The sequence below is a fragment of the Phoenix dactylifera genome, chromosome 11 (assembly GCF_051530095.1).
Source record: "Phoenix dactylifera cultivar Ajwa chromosome 11, Ajwa_hap1_PhDact_Kaust_v1.1, whole genome shotgun sequence".
Taxonomy (NCBI): Eukaryota; Viridiplantae; Streptophyta; class Magnoliopsida; order Arecales; family Arecaceae; genus Phoenix; species Phoenix dactylifera.
Window position 1 is genome coordinate 23,787,645 of NC_143200.1, and position 13,192 is coordinate 23,800,836.

At 34.8% G+C, this 13,192-nt stretch overlaps 1 protein-coding gene across 1 annotated transcript; it reads right to left on the bottom strand.

Annotated features, from left to right (window-relative positions):
• Positions 1-1,229: 1,229 nt before the first annotated feature.
• Positions 1,230-10,071, bottom strand: LOC103710034 (RNA-processing, Lsm domain-containing protein). Its single transcript, XM_088707335.2, has 5 exons — positions 9,879-10,071; positions 9,622-9,783; positions 9,089-9,169; positions 1,585-1,708; positions 1,230-1,476 (listed from the first exon to the last, which is right to left on the bottom strand). The coding sequence occupies exons 1-5, from the start codon at positions 10,001-10,003 to the stop codon at positions 1,426-1,428; spliced, it is 543 nt and encodes a 180-aa protein (XP_088563461.2). The 5' UTR covers positions 10,004-10,071; the 3' UTR covers positions 1,230-1,425.
• Positions 10,072-13,192: the final 3,121 nt, after the last annotated feature.

Sequence of the window (13,192 nt, forward strand, 5' to 3'; positions counted from 1 at the left end):
ATCAAAGCTTCTAACTTTGAAACCCCACTTAAAGACATTGGTGGAGATGGTTTTATTATTAGAGATGCTAGTGGTGCATTAATTGTCATAGGCTGAACTATGCGCTGCATGGAAAGGTGTGTCATATACTACCAGAATTCTGACGGCAACTCATATTATTCTTGAGGGAGATTCATTGACTATTGTGACGTGGTTATTTGGCTCATCATCTTCAGCAGTACTCATCTTTTGAGATGTATTTATAGGGAAGTTAATAGAACTGTGGATTATAGCTAATTTTGCTAGATCGATCTTGTAGATGCCCCCCCCCCCCCCGGGCGAAAAAAAAATTACTTTGCTATTGTGTTTCCCTTTGTTGCAGCATTGCTTGCTTTTGCTTAAATGTGGCACCCTAAATAGACCTGTGAACCCAACAGTGTCTATACCACCCTCAACATGTTCTTGTATGCATATCTACCTTCTAAGTTGCAATAAACTTCCCTAAGACTTGATTGGAAGATTAAAATGATCTACAAAGCTATTTACTAGCCAATACACAAGAAACCATTGGTCTTGCCCATTGGAGCTGGAGGACTAGGGACAGTATAATCGGAATGCATTGGTACGGCTATTTTCTGATGAAGCTGTACTTAAAACTCCTCCTAATCCTCTGCAACTCATGGAAAACTAAAAATACTAAAGCCAACCAACACTGAAAATGTTGTTTTTGCTTCCTTTAGGAAAGCCTGCAAGTTGTCCCAAACCCGAAGTTCAAATGACTCGAAACCAATCTTCGACACCCGTGCAGTATGATTGCTAGCTGGAAGAAAGGCTGCACGCAAGTGGCTGAGAACATAATTTGGATATACAACCTAATGATTTGGTTTTTCAAACAGTGCTGCCTAGTCTTGGAAACCCCATCTGACACAACTTACTGATTTAACTATGGAAGATGGATCCTTAAAAATTGGAGACTTCCCTTTTTTCGTAAAAAAGAAAAATGTGACATCTCTAATAAGCATCTCTAGTCTCACTATTAAGGATTACGAATATATTTGCAAAATCGTGATCAAGGAAAAAGTATTAAAAATGTTAAATTACTATTCTATGTTTCATGAATATCATGTATTTCCTTCTTCCTTCCCTTATCCTCTTCCCATTATGGGGTATATAGTCATATATAAAAGCCGACTTTCAGCAAATGAACTTAAAAAACATTCCAAAACCCATAATCATAGCTATCCATCAAATAGAAAGGAAATGACTCTTTCCAATTGATTCATTGAGCATATATAGAAAACAGAGTTTTTTTAACAATTTGTGCTGTAGCTAGTCTTCTCATGAACAGTTAGAATATAAACACAACTAGTGAGAAATCAGTGTGTTAATTAAAGACTCCAAGCAAGCCAGTGATTACATCCACAAGCTACATGCCAAGAGAGATGATCAAAACCGTCCAGATGGGCGAGCTTGTAACCTTTTCCTTTCAAACTCAAGCTGTATGGTTAAAAAGAAAAAGAGGAAAAAAAGAATATTAGACAAGAATTTTTTGCATGGTTCAAAACTTGAATATTCCAGACAAAATCATAATGCAAGAGTACTTACTACTTTCTTCACCCGTTCATTGGCAGCTGGTGTTCCCCCATTAACATTGTCGGGGAGATACGGACTGCATACACGCACTTCATTCATCACCACTATGACAGTCTTATCCCAATGAACTGGAAGCCTGACATGACATATCAGATGAACTTTATTTGATGCATGAGATCGGAAAAACTGAAAACAAGGCCCATAAGATGAACAGTAAAGAAATCATAATTAGTTCTGCTTCTATTTTTTTGTCAGAAACAAGCAGGTGCATGTATATATTTCTTTTTTCCAGATATTGGAAGGAAAACTGAACAATGATTAGATGATTGTCATAATTAGGGTACAAGGAATGGCCTTCAAAATTCAGCAATATAGTACAAACTAGTTGCCACGGTGCCATCTACAGACTGGAAATATGTTCCAACTCATAATCATCTAGAAATGCCATTCAGCTGCTGTGCAGCTATATTAGTTCAAATACAAGATTGCCACCATGATAAACTGGAAAGACAAGCAGCATTGTAATCCTCTGCTAAGCATTAGATTCACATTACTTTGGCCAGGAACAAGATTCTTTTTGTCCTGATATTGATGCAACAGCATCTAATATTTCTGCAATAATTGCTGCAGCATATGTGCATGTTGGGAAGCATGCTGGTAAGTAAACTTCTAAGAAAAGCAGGTATGAATGTGAAAAACTTGTTTTGCTGTGACAATATGATGCAGTTTAGGTTTAAATTTTGTTTAGCTGTAGATTATTCAATTTTAGATCGTTTTCTGTTAGTTTGCTGATTTTGAGTCTTTTAGCATTGATGGGTTAGACATTACATTTTCTTGCACTTGGACAGAATTTTTGGTCTCCTTTGTAGACTTCCAGATCTTATCTTAACTAGGATCAAAGTTGAAAAAGTCCTACAAGTATATGTTAAACTAGGAAATAGCATAAATTCTAGAATTAATTTTGATGACTTTCTATACAAATCCCAATGGAATCAGGATTTTGTCAACTTTGGCTATTATTCAATTAGGAAAAAAATAAAGGTGTCTTAATTCACAGATAAACAACTTTAGAAGACCTCCGAGCAAATAGACAACGAGTTAAATTGATGAAGATACCCTGCTTCTTTCTTTTTCTTCATCCTTTTCTTTATTTTTTTCTCTCTTCGGATTCGTAGAATTTTAAAGGTGAGCCTTGGTGCAGCCGTAAAATTGCCCCATTATAACCTGAAGGTCATGGGTTCAAAACACAGAAACCGTCTCTCCTTACACAGGGGTAAGGCTACATATATCTGACTCTTGCCAAGCCATGCAATGGCAGGAGCCTCGTGCATTGGACCGCCTTTTTTTGGATTTGCAGAATTACCCCATATTATAGATATGATTCGCTTAAGAGACGATTCTCTACCCTTGTAGATTTCTCTTTAAAAAGATAAATTTATTTTCAGATTTCTGCAGTTTCTGCAGTTAAAAAAAAATCAAATATTTATTATGGCTAGAAACAATCTTCTGAATGTTCCACAAAAAGTTGGTCCCATAACAGGCTGACCAGACATCAACAACAGAGATTGGGAACATTTCTATTTTGATGCTGACAGACAGAGAATACCAAAATGTTTTGTTGGTATAAAGATATTCGAAAGTTGAAACTTGAAACCATAGAGAAACAGGAGCGCAAGTTGAAACCATAGAGAAACAGGAGCAGGAACAAGCCAGGGTGGGACTTGGTTTGATTGCATCAATGACTTGACACAAGAGATTCTCATAATTCTGAAAGGGAGAGAAGAGCAGTGTGGACAGATGAAAGTGTCCAGGGCCAAAGATCACACAAAACGTGTCTAGAATTGAGGATCCAACATCCAAAGAACTCTCTGCAGCTACAGGATTTATGTCCAAGATGTAAACGATAACACTAGAATTTTAAGCCTTTATTTCAGTGTCCTATTCTTAACACTCTCCTTTGAGTTTGACATGTGATCAGGAGTAGCTCTAAAACTAATTATTAAAAATAGATATTCGAGTAAGACAATAATTCTACATTCCATAACAAATATTCATCTTAAAAATGAAATTAATCTATAAACTAACAATAAGTGTTCCACAAAAAGCCATAACGTTTGGTCTTCTATGAATGATTGCCAAAAAAAGATCAAAACATAAAAATTTTATATATGTTTTGGGGCGCAAAATTTAACCTATGTCAATAGACTCTATAACTACTGCTTATATCGGAAAGTGCCAATAGGTAAAGAAGTTCTAGTTGTTTGATTATATTTTTATTTTTTTACAACTAGGTTGGAAATTGATTACCTTAGAAAATCATGTCAGGGAATTAGTATGTTTCAGGAGATGACATGTGCTTAAATTTAAGTTAAAATTAGTGATGAGAGCATAACTATGTGGGTTTAAAAAAAGCCAAAAACTCGCCATCATGGTGAACTTTTCAATATATTTGTCACTTTCTAAATCCATAGGACATAGGTTGCATTCGCAGTATGGTATATATTTCTCAGCCATAGCATGATAAAATGTTTATAATGGTATTCCCCATTTTTTTCTTTAAGCCCACACTCGCCAAACTTCTCTCTCTCTCTCTCTGTATGTCCATGTGTTTGTGGGTGTGAATATTCAAAATTTTGAAATGTTAGAAATGATTTAAAAATGAATGATTTTTGATGAAAACAATACTTAGGAAAGATGCTTCAAAATTCGTATTATTAGAGGTAGATATTGTGCATGGGCACATGTAAATTAGTCTTCATGCTTTGTACCAACAACCAATCATCATTGCCTTCTATCAGTGCAGTGCATGATGCCAGTCACCATAATGTGGTATCTGTGGCTTTGTTTACTGACTGAACGTTTATTATTGAGTACCATGCACTGGTTACCTTTTAAATTTTTGATTTGACAAATAACAGTTTTTCCTGTGCTAGTTATTGATATATTCACGTGTTAGATACCGTTTTAACTTCACAAACATGTAAGTATTGTGCATCCTAGTTTCACTAGGATTTAATTTAATGGAACAATCAGATTTAGTCAAAAGAATCAGAGTCTATGCATAAAGATTTGATCAACATTTAGATGTGTAGTCCACCTAGGACACAAATCCAGGTCATTGGCATCAACATGCAGTCATTTTACCACTTGAACCAGCTGGCACCCTCCTATTTCTAGAATTGAGGAGTTGGCAAAGAGAAAAGTGGATACCAACTTTAGAGAATTTTTCTTATTTGATTTCTTCGACACTTCTTTTCTACATGTTTAATGGTGCTTGGTTCATAAACAAATTGGTTTTTAGCTAGATGACTGAAACATAATTTGTTTTTCCTTCCTTTTTTTTTGGTAGGAGTACAGCCCACTTTAGGAAGTAAATGTAGCGTTGGCCCCCATTATGGTACAAAAGGCCTAGTCCACTTCTCTTTAGATACTTGTACATTTTTAATAAATAGTTAGTCTTTCTTTCTTTTCATGGTGTAATTATATGGAAAAGAGGAAAGAGTCTTACCCTTATTCAACACCTAGACAATGAAGGCTAGAACGCCATCAGTTATCCTCTCTTTCAACTCTAGCAAGGTTCCTCAAATATTCACCATTTCACATTCCCCTCTTTGGTTTTTCTTTATTTCATCCTATCTAACCATGACCTGACCTTCTAATCCCGCAATCAGTTTCCTAATTCTCACTCTAGCATCTCTAACACTTCCCATCAAATTAGTTCATATTATTTTCAACTTTTGTCACTAAAATTGTTATATCTCAAATTACAGTTTAATTCCAGCATATCTATGCTTCTATTTTTCTCTCATAGAGCTTGAACCTCAACCTAAGTCGTTGATTAGTGCTTACAAACCTTTAGATATGAGATATAGGAGAGATTCAATAGGCTTCTCTAATCTCAAAAAATAATTGAAGTAAGAATTTGATGTTAATTATAGTATAATGATTTATTAGTGACTGAAATAGCAAGAAAAGTGAATACGCCATAATAACAATCTTTTCTCTACTTGATTTGTTTCTTGTGCTAGGCGAGATTGTTGGCCTTAATGCAACTAGAAAATTTTTCCATTTCCTAATATATTCTTAGAGTTTAGTGTAATAAAAAAGACTTATATATATGCAGGTTGACAGCACATGCTTTAGCTCAACCTTAATACACATCGTGCATCAACAAGTCACATGCAGATGCAGCTAGATTTGATGTAAGCCATGACGAAAATTATGTATAAAATAGACTTCCCTATATGTGGAGGTTGACAACACACGCAGCCCCACCTTAATTAACCTCGTGCACCAACAGTCACATGCATATGCAGCTAGATTTGACGTAAGCCATGATGAAGATTATGTCAACTGATGGTCGTGGTTCGCACAACAACAAAGTTCTATGTTTTTTCTAACGAGACAGAGGCAGGGAAAAGGGAGAAGAGGGGGGGGGGAATGGAATGAAGTGGATGGTAATGCTTTTACATGAGATGGGGGATTGGGAAGATAATAAACTGACATGAAAAAAAAAAAAACAAGCTATATCCATAGCTTTGATCTCATAAGTAAGTGCCGCATACTGTTGATTATGCATGAGAGATGAAACGGGTTGATGGCAGTTTGTTTCCCATGAGATAAAGGATGGAAAAGGTGAAGTAGAAGACCAACTTCTGAAGTCTACGAGCCCATAGGAGGAAAGATTTAGTCAAGACATCTCAGAATTCCATTTTATCAAGATATTTAAATTACTACATATTGACACTCTATAACTTTAAGTGAAGAATGGTTGACACCCTGCTATTTAATGGATCAAAAAAACTTTCTGATCGCTATTCTATGTAATAGTGGACCATATAGCTTCCTGGTTTGTATCTTAAATCACAGGTTCCAAATCATATAACAAAGAGCTAGCTGAACATGATATTAATAAACCCGCTTGTCAGTTGAGAAGAAATCCTATTTTCATGGAAGAGTATTTGAGACGTTCTTTTTTTTTGTGAGAAAAGGAGGGTAATAAGGGATATAACTTTAAAGAAACAAAGGTGATTAGCATTTTTTGGAGGTTTATTGTGACCTGGCTAAATACCACAGGATGGATCAGATTTATATGTTGTTTTAGTCCTTAAAGTATGTTGCTACAATTTTAGTATACTTAGAGATGTAAATGAACCCTGTACTTTACCGAATCTTGCTCTTATGTTCAGTATTTTTCTGTGATCTAAGAATTCACCTTAAGAGAGCCATGTCTTCAAATTTTGTTCAGTTGTCAGAAAACCAAAAACAATGATCTTATAGATTCTTTTTATTTGGATTTATTCAGTATTCTTGTATCAGAATGGCAAGATCCATCGGCAAAAGAAGACTCAAGTCTCTATCAATAGATGATAAATGTAGATAACAGCAAGAAGCTTCAACTTAAAGAAGAGTGCTTATCAAAAATAAAAACATAATAGTTAAGATAGATGAGATGTCATCCTTAAGGAATTTGGATGAGCTCAAGAGTAAAGGACGACAATGTTGACTCTACTAAGCGGAAAGAAGAGTTAACGAACCTATGATCATCAAAATAGCATATTTAAATTCACACTTTCCTTGGAATAGAACATCTTGAGTCACCCAAAAGGTTGATTTTCTTTTTTCAGATAACATCAGAAGGCTAACATTAAATGCTACTAATTTGTGTATCATGGACAGTTACATGCTGAAATTTCTACATTGTAGATAGCAAACCACTGGATCAAATAAAATGTTCTAGATTTTAAAAACAACGATTAACCAATAGCAATTTGGTATTAGAGAACTTATTGCTGGTTCATAGGAGCATAAGAGAGTGAAGTAGCCATTTTGGTTATGAAGAATGCACTCAAAGTAATTCTGATAATGAATGCAAAGCATTGGTTTCGATAAGCAAAAGATGGCATAATTACTACTTCAGAAATAATGGACATGTTTTATTTAGTCAACTAATAACAAATGATCATAAAACATAATTCTATGTAAAACAACTTCTATGGATAAAAGGGGGAAACTTGTTTCTGATAGAATTCATTTTTTGGGTTTATAACCTATCAGCTTTTTCCAAAGCAGGTTTTATGAGAAAAAACAATCAAACAACGTTTTTCTAAATACTATTAATTTTAGGTTTTTGTTTAAACTTGTTTAAACAAAACCAATTAACTCTTTTAATGCCAAATATCTTAGTCATCTTGGTTGGTCACCAATGCCGGGATGGACTGAGATACCAGTCTAACTTGATTCTAGGCCAAGTTCGAAGGCTGAAGAATTTTAATCTTCCTTGATATACTGGTTTATCCATTAATATCATGTACTCTGCATTCATCATGACCACATTTAACTTTTGCCAAAATCCTTCCATATAACTTGCTTTTCAACTACCTCCAATAATTCAGTATCGCTTTCAATTCCCAATCTGAACTGAACAAACCTAAAATAAACAAAAATGCAACATATCAGTCTTGAACTTATCTGGAGATAATGACTAACAGATTGGTCCAAAACATATAGTTCAGGCCACCTGTTGCTCTTGGCCTGAATTTACAGCGTACCTTTCTCAAAACCTTGATCACAAACTTAGCTCATGTAACCAGACACACCCATCTCTGCACTGACCTTAACAAAAAGATAGAAAAAAAATCATGATGGGCTCCCCAAAGGCCAGCCAAAAACCCTTATATTGCCATATAGAATAGAACTCATACAGGATCCATACAGATTTATGTACTGCAGAATTGACTGGAACTACCAGCTGATCTCAACAAACAATACTACAATTAATATAGAGTCTACTTTCTAGAAAAACATATGAATCTATTGCCTATCTTATTATGTTTATTTCCTTGCTCCAAATTGTGTTAGAAGGGTCAGCTGCAACCACAGATACTCTTGCCAAACCTAGAAAAGTGGAGTTAATTGGTACTAAAGACACCACACCAGAATGTACCATCCACTCCTTGAACTTAATATATAGTGCTTGCGAACAACCAAATCCAATATTCAGACTGTCTACAAATGCAGAGCTCAATCATCCAAACTTAACAGTAACACCAAATGAAAGGATTTACCAACTGGGGCTTTACTCCCAGTTGGTACCTTGCTCCTCTTTTGAGGAGCTTGTGTTCGAGGGACATTTATTGCAATTTGTTGGTGGAATTAAGCAAGTGTGTTGCCTTATGGTGGAACGAATGCACAAATTTTGCAAGTGCAGGTGATGTGGTTATGCCCAACAGCCTATTGGTTCTAGCAGACAGTTATCCGATACTGTGTACCCCTTTCTTAGCCTACATGGCATGCTCGCATGAAGGAGGTGACAAACAACCTGAAAGAAGTATATAATGAAAAATAAAAAAGAAAAAAGAAAAAAGCTGATTTCCTGGACATAGTCATCAAAACCACAATTGCAATGAAAACAAATAAAGGTGGGTTATGCTTACCAAAAGACTGACTATTTCTTGCAATCTTTAATTAGACAATCAGGACCGAAAAGCATAATCAAAAGACATCATCTACTTACGTCTTGGACAATGCATCAAAAATACTCTGAGCCTCAGCAGTGACCCCGACGCCAATCCGCTCAGCTACGATCTCTGCTTGTCTGCATCGCACCCCATAAACCGTCAAAAATACAAAATGCATCAATAAGATTCAAAGTTTATGGGTCTCAGCATTTCCCCTCCAGATTTTCAAAATCGATATATTTCAAGAACACTTTCTATGAAAATAAACAAGTCAAGAAGTAGTTCCTGATATATAAAACCAAGAGGTATCAAATACTCTTTTGCTCCAAAGATCGTTCCTTGGACCAAATTATGAAGAGAAAAAGGCCCGGAAAGGGGTAAAAGAACAATAAAGGCATCACGTCTTCCGGATTCTGCTCCAAGTATCTCACACAACACATTCGACTAACCATCTCTAAGCAATGAATTGATCGAACAAAGAACCCAAGAAATTAAAAACAAAAGCCATCAAATAAACCTGCTCTAAAGTTCATCCCTTCGACCAATTCAAGGAAAGTAAAATAAACCAAAACAAGAACCGATTCGGCACCTCAATGCAGCCTCCTCCCTCGCCTGGATGGCGGCAAGATCGATGAAGCACTTCTTGGGGTCAAGAGGGTCCTCGCCCCTCCCCACGAGGGTGAAGTCCTTGATGTAGTTGGCCTTCAACAGCCGAATGTTCCGCCGAGCCCCGGGCTCCGTGGTGCCCTCTTGTGCTCTCCTAGGTCAAAGAAAACAAGCGACGGAACCAAAAATAACAAAGAGAGAAGCATATGGAAAGAGATCCATGGGGGAACGAGAAGGATATGAAGGACAAGGATGTTGGAAGGACGGTCGTATGTGATGATCCGTCCCTCGAACTCGTCGCCGAGCGTCGTCTTGATGGCGAGGATGCACCCCATCGCAAACTCCTCGCCGTTGGCCCCGTCCATGTCCCGCCTGCCGCTTGCGGCCCGCGACCCAAAGAACTCACCGAGTATACATATAATACCAGCATTTAGAAAACCAAGATCTTTGGGTAGGCGTGTTACAAATATACATAACCACAAACGATATACACAGCGGTATCATCATAAGACTCGTATAGTGGGTGAAAAAAAAAATCACTGAAATATTTTTTAAAACAAATTAATATCTAAATATATAATATATAAAAAATAATTTTTATATGTTTAATTAATTAAAAAATGATATATTCTAAAATGACTTTAAGCATGGTTAAGCATTTTTTTTCTAAGAAAGTTATGCAAAATATTAGTTATGTTCTTGATAAAGAAAAAGATTTTACTCCAGTCTATCTAAAAGTTTAATAATATTTTTGGTAAAAAAATTGAAATTCTGATGGAAATTAAATTTTCTCATATTCCATATAGATTTTTCTTTTTTCATAACATGTGGAAATCTTATTCTCATGAGAAAGCTATTTTTCTATGTCTTTCATTTGAAAACTCTAACCAAACATAAGGTATTCTCTATTTTCTATTGACCACACTTTCTCTCTCCTCTTTTGGTATAGACTTAGGAACTAGTTGAAGTTAAAAATAGACGTTTTATGCTGGTTCAATTCTATCTTCTTGATGAGGTTGTGTGGTTGTTGAATTTTATTAAATCATGTCTAAATAAAACCTGGAAGCAATAAATTATTGTAGATATTTATTTAGATGCTCTCCATGAAAGTTATTTTTGAAAATAAAAATTGATGTATTATAAAAATTGAAATGAGTTGTAGGAAAAAAAAACCAAAGTCCTCTTACATTTTATGAAGCATGTTTTATGGCAAATTGGCTTGCATAATTGTTCTTTCTAAATAAAAATCATTACGAACCAAATGCAAGTATTGTACATGTTTTTTTTTAGTAAAAATGGATAAGTACAGCAATGAGAATTGGCACGTACAATGTTCTTTGAACCGCATATTCATGTCCAATTAATATATATTTCCTACTTTTTATAATTATATCTTACTTGTTTAGTTTCCATTGTTAAATCAAATCGCATTAACACTTTGCTCTTATGTTTTTGCTTTGTGAATTTCTGATTATTCTTTTCATTTAAAGGCATACAAAACAACGCTGATAAATTAATGTTTGACATAAACATGCAAAGATATATAGCAAGTTTATTATTTTCAGTGCTCATGAATAGAATCTCGTACCTAATATGATTATCTCTAGCAACATTACAATTTGATGAACTTGGTAAGGATTGTAATGTTATCTATATATGGATGTTTGAGTTATTATAAGCATAGAGTTTTGGAAAGAAAGGTGATGAATATCCTATGTTGTATCTATCTTGTAAAATATAGGGAAAATAAGTTATTTACGATGCAAAAGGAGAAAGAAGTGTCATGGTAACTTCTAATTATTTTCATTTTGTGCTTTTTGAAAATAAAATAAGAATGTGGAGAGATGATATCATAAGAGCGTTGTATTGCAACGTATGTGTAACAATCTGAGATTTCATCCAAAAAGACTAACTGAAAGTTATTATTTAAGATTCTTGGTTCTGTATAAGCACCTAAAATCTTTCTATTGCATAGCTGATGTAGAACCAAATGCACGCCCGTAAAGATTCTCACACATTTTACCTATTTAAGCTATAGTATCATCATCAAGCTAAGACTCCAAATTCATTCAAATTCAATTATTAATACTATAAATCTAATTTATCTCCATATTGCAGTGTCTCCTACTCTATATGGGCTATGAGCCTAGTCCACTTTAATTCCATTAATAACAATCCATGAGTTCATCCTAAAAGCTAGCTGGAAGATGTTATTTGGGATCTTTGGTTGTGTATAAGTATTGAGGATCTCCCTATTGCATAGCTAATGTGGAATTACGTGCTTGCACGAATCCTCATGGTATGACTAAACATGTGTGGTCAAAAATAAAAAGGAAAATGTAATAATACATGCATAATATCACCTTTAATTTATGTTAGTGCATTAGATATGAGTGTTATAAAGGTACCACCAAAGGAGGAAAAAAAAAAGAATAGCTGAAAGAATTATAAACGCAAAAATTTATACCACGACTCTTGAAAGGGAGATCAAAGTCATCGTCTGTCTTGGCTTTCTCACCTTCTGACGTAAGAGGTTTTAGCTACTGGCAACTAGGGGTTCATTTGTGCTCAGAAGAAAAGGTTGCAGCCCTGATACTAGATGAGATGAGAGAGTGGAACAACTCGAGAACGTTAATCACCAACTAATCATAACATCAACTGTTGCTTTAAGCAATCTAGATGTTGTAAAAACCATAGTGATTTGATAAAGATATCGGTTCGCAAGCTACTTGTAAATCAACACTGGACATCATACGAAATGAAAGAATATAAGTTTACAGATATGTCTCTTATATGGTCTCCCTTAGGATGTCTTACCTAACATTTTAGGTTATTTATAGTCATTGATTTCAAATGCTAATTTAATGATCATATAAACTTCAAGAGAGGTCCCTCTAAGTAATATGACTTTATCAACTCTTAAGCAAGAATTATTTTGCTTGTTTATATTATATATATATTAAAAAAAAACTCAATAGGAACTTTAGGCTAATAGAAACTACTAGCATGTTTATTATATTGGATATGATCTATTCATCTTGAATGATATTTGTTATAAAAGAAAAAAAGAAAAAAAAACCTCGTACGTGACTTTGTATTCCATGTTTGCCATTACTATAAATCTTTCAAAGAAAAGTTAAAGATACATATCTAATGAATTATAATTTGCAAAATGTCTATTATTCTTACCAAAAGAAAATATTTTGGGCATGTTGAAATATTAGATACTTCTAACTTCTATTTTCTACTTCTCATTGCCAATTTCTTGGCATCTAGAACAGAGTTGATAAATGTAGAAAGTCGTACATATAAGATGACGAAAGGAAGTAAGATGGAGGATTTTTTTTTGTTTGTTTTTGAAATAGCAAAGGATGAATGAATGTTAGAGATAAAAGGTTTGATCCAAGGCATTAGCCACAACGAACATTTTAACATGTGTCCTTAAGAAACCTTGAAGTGAACATAACAAATTTGATTTGACAGGGATGGGAAGGTGACTTCCTAAATTGTCACGCCCCGAACCCAGCACTTAGGTTCGGAACACGACATAGCCG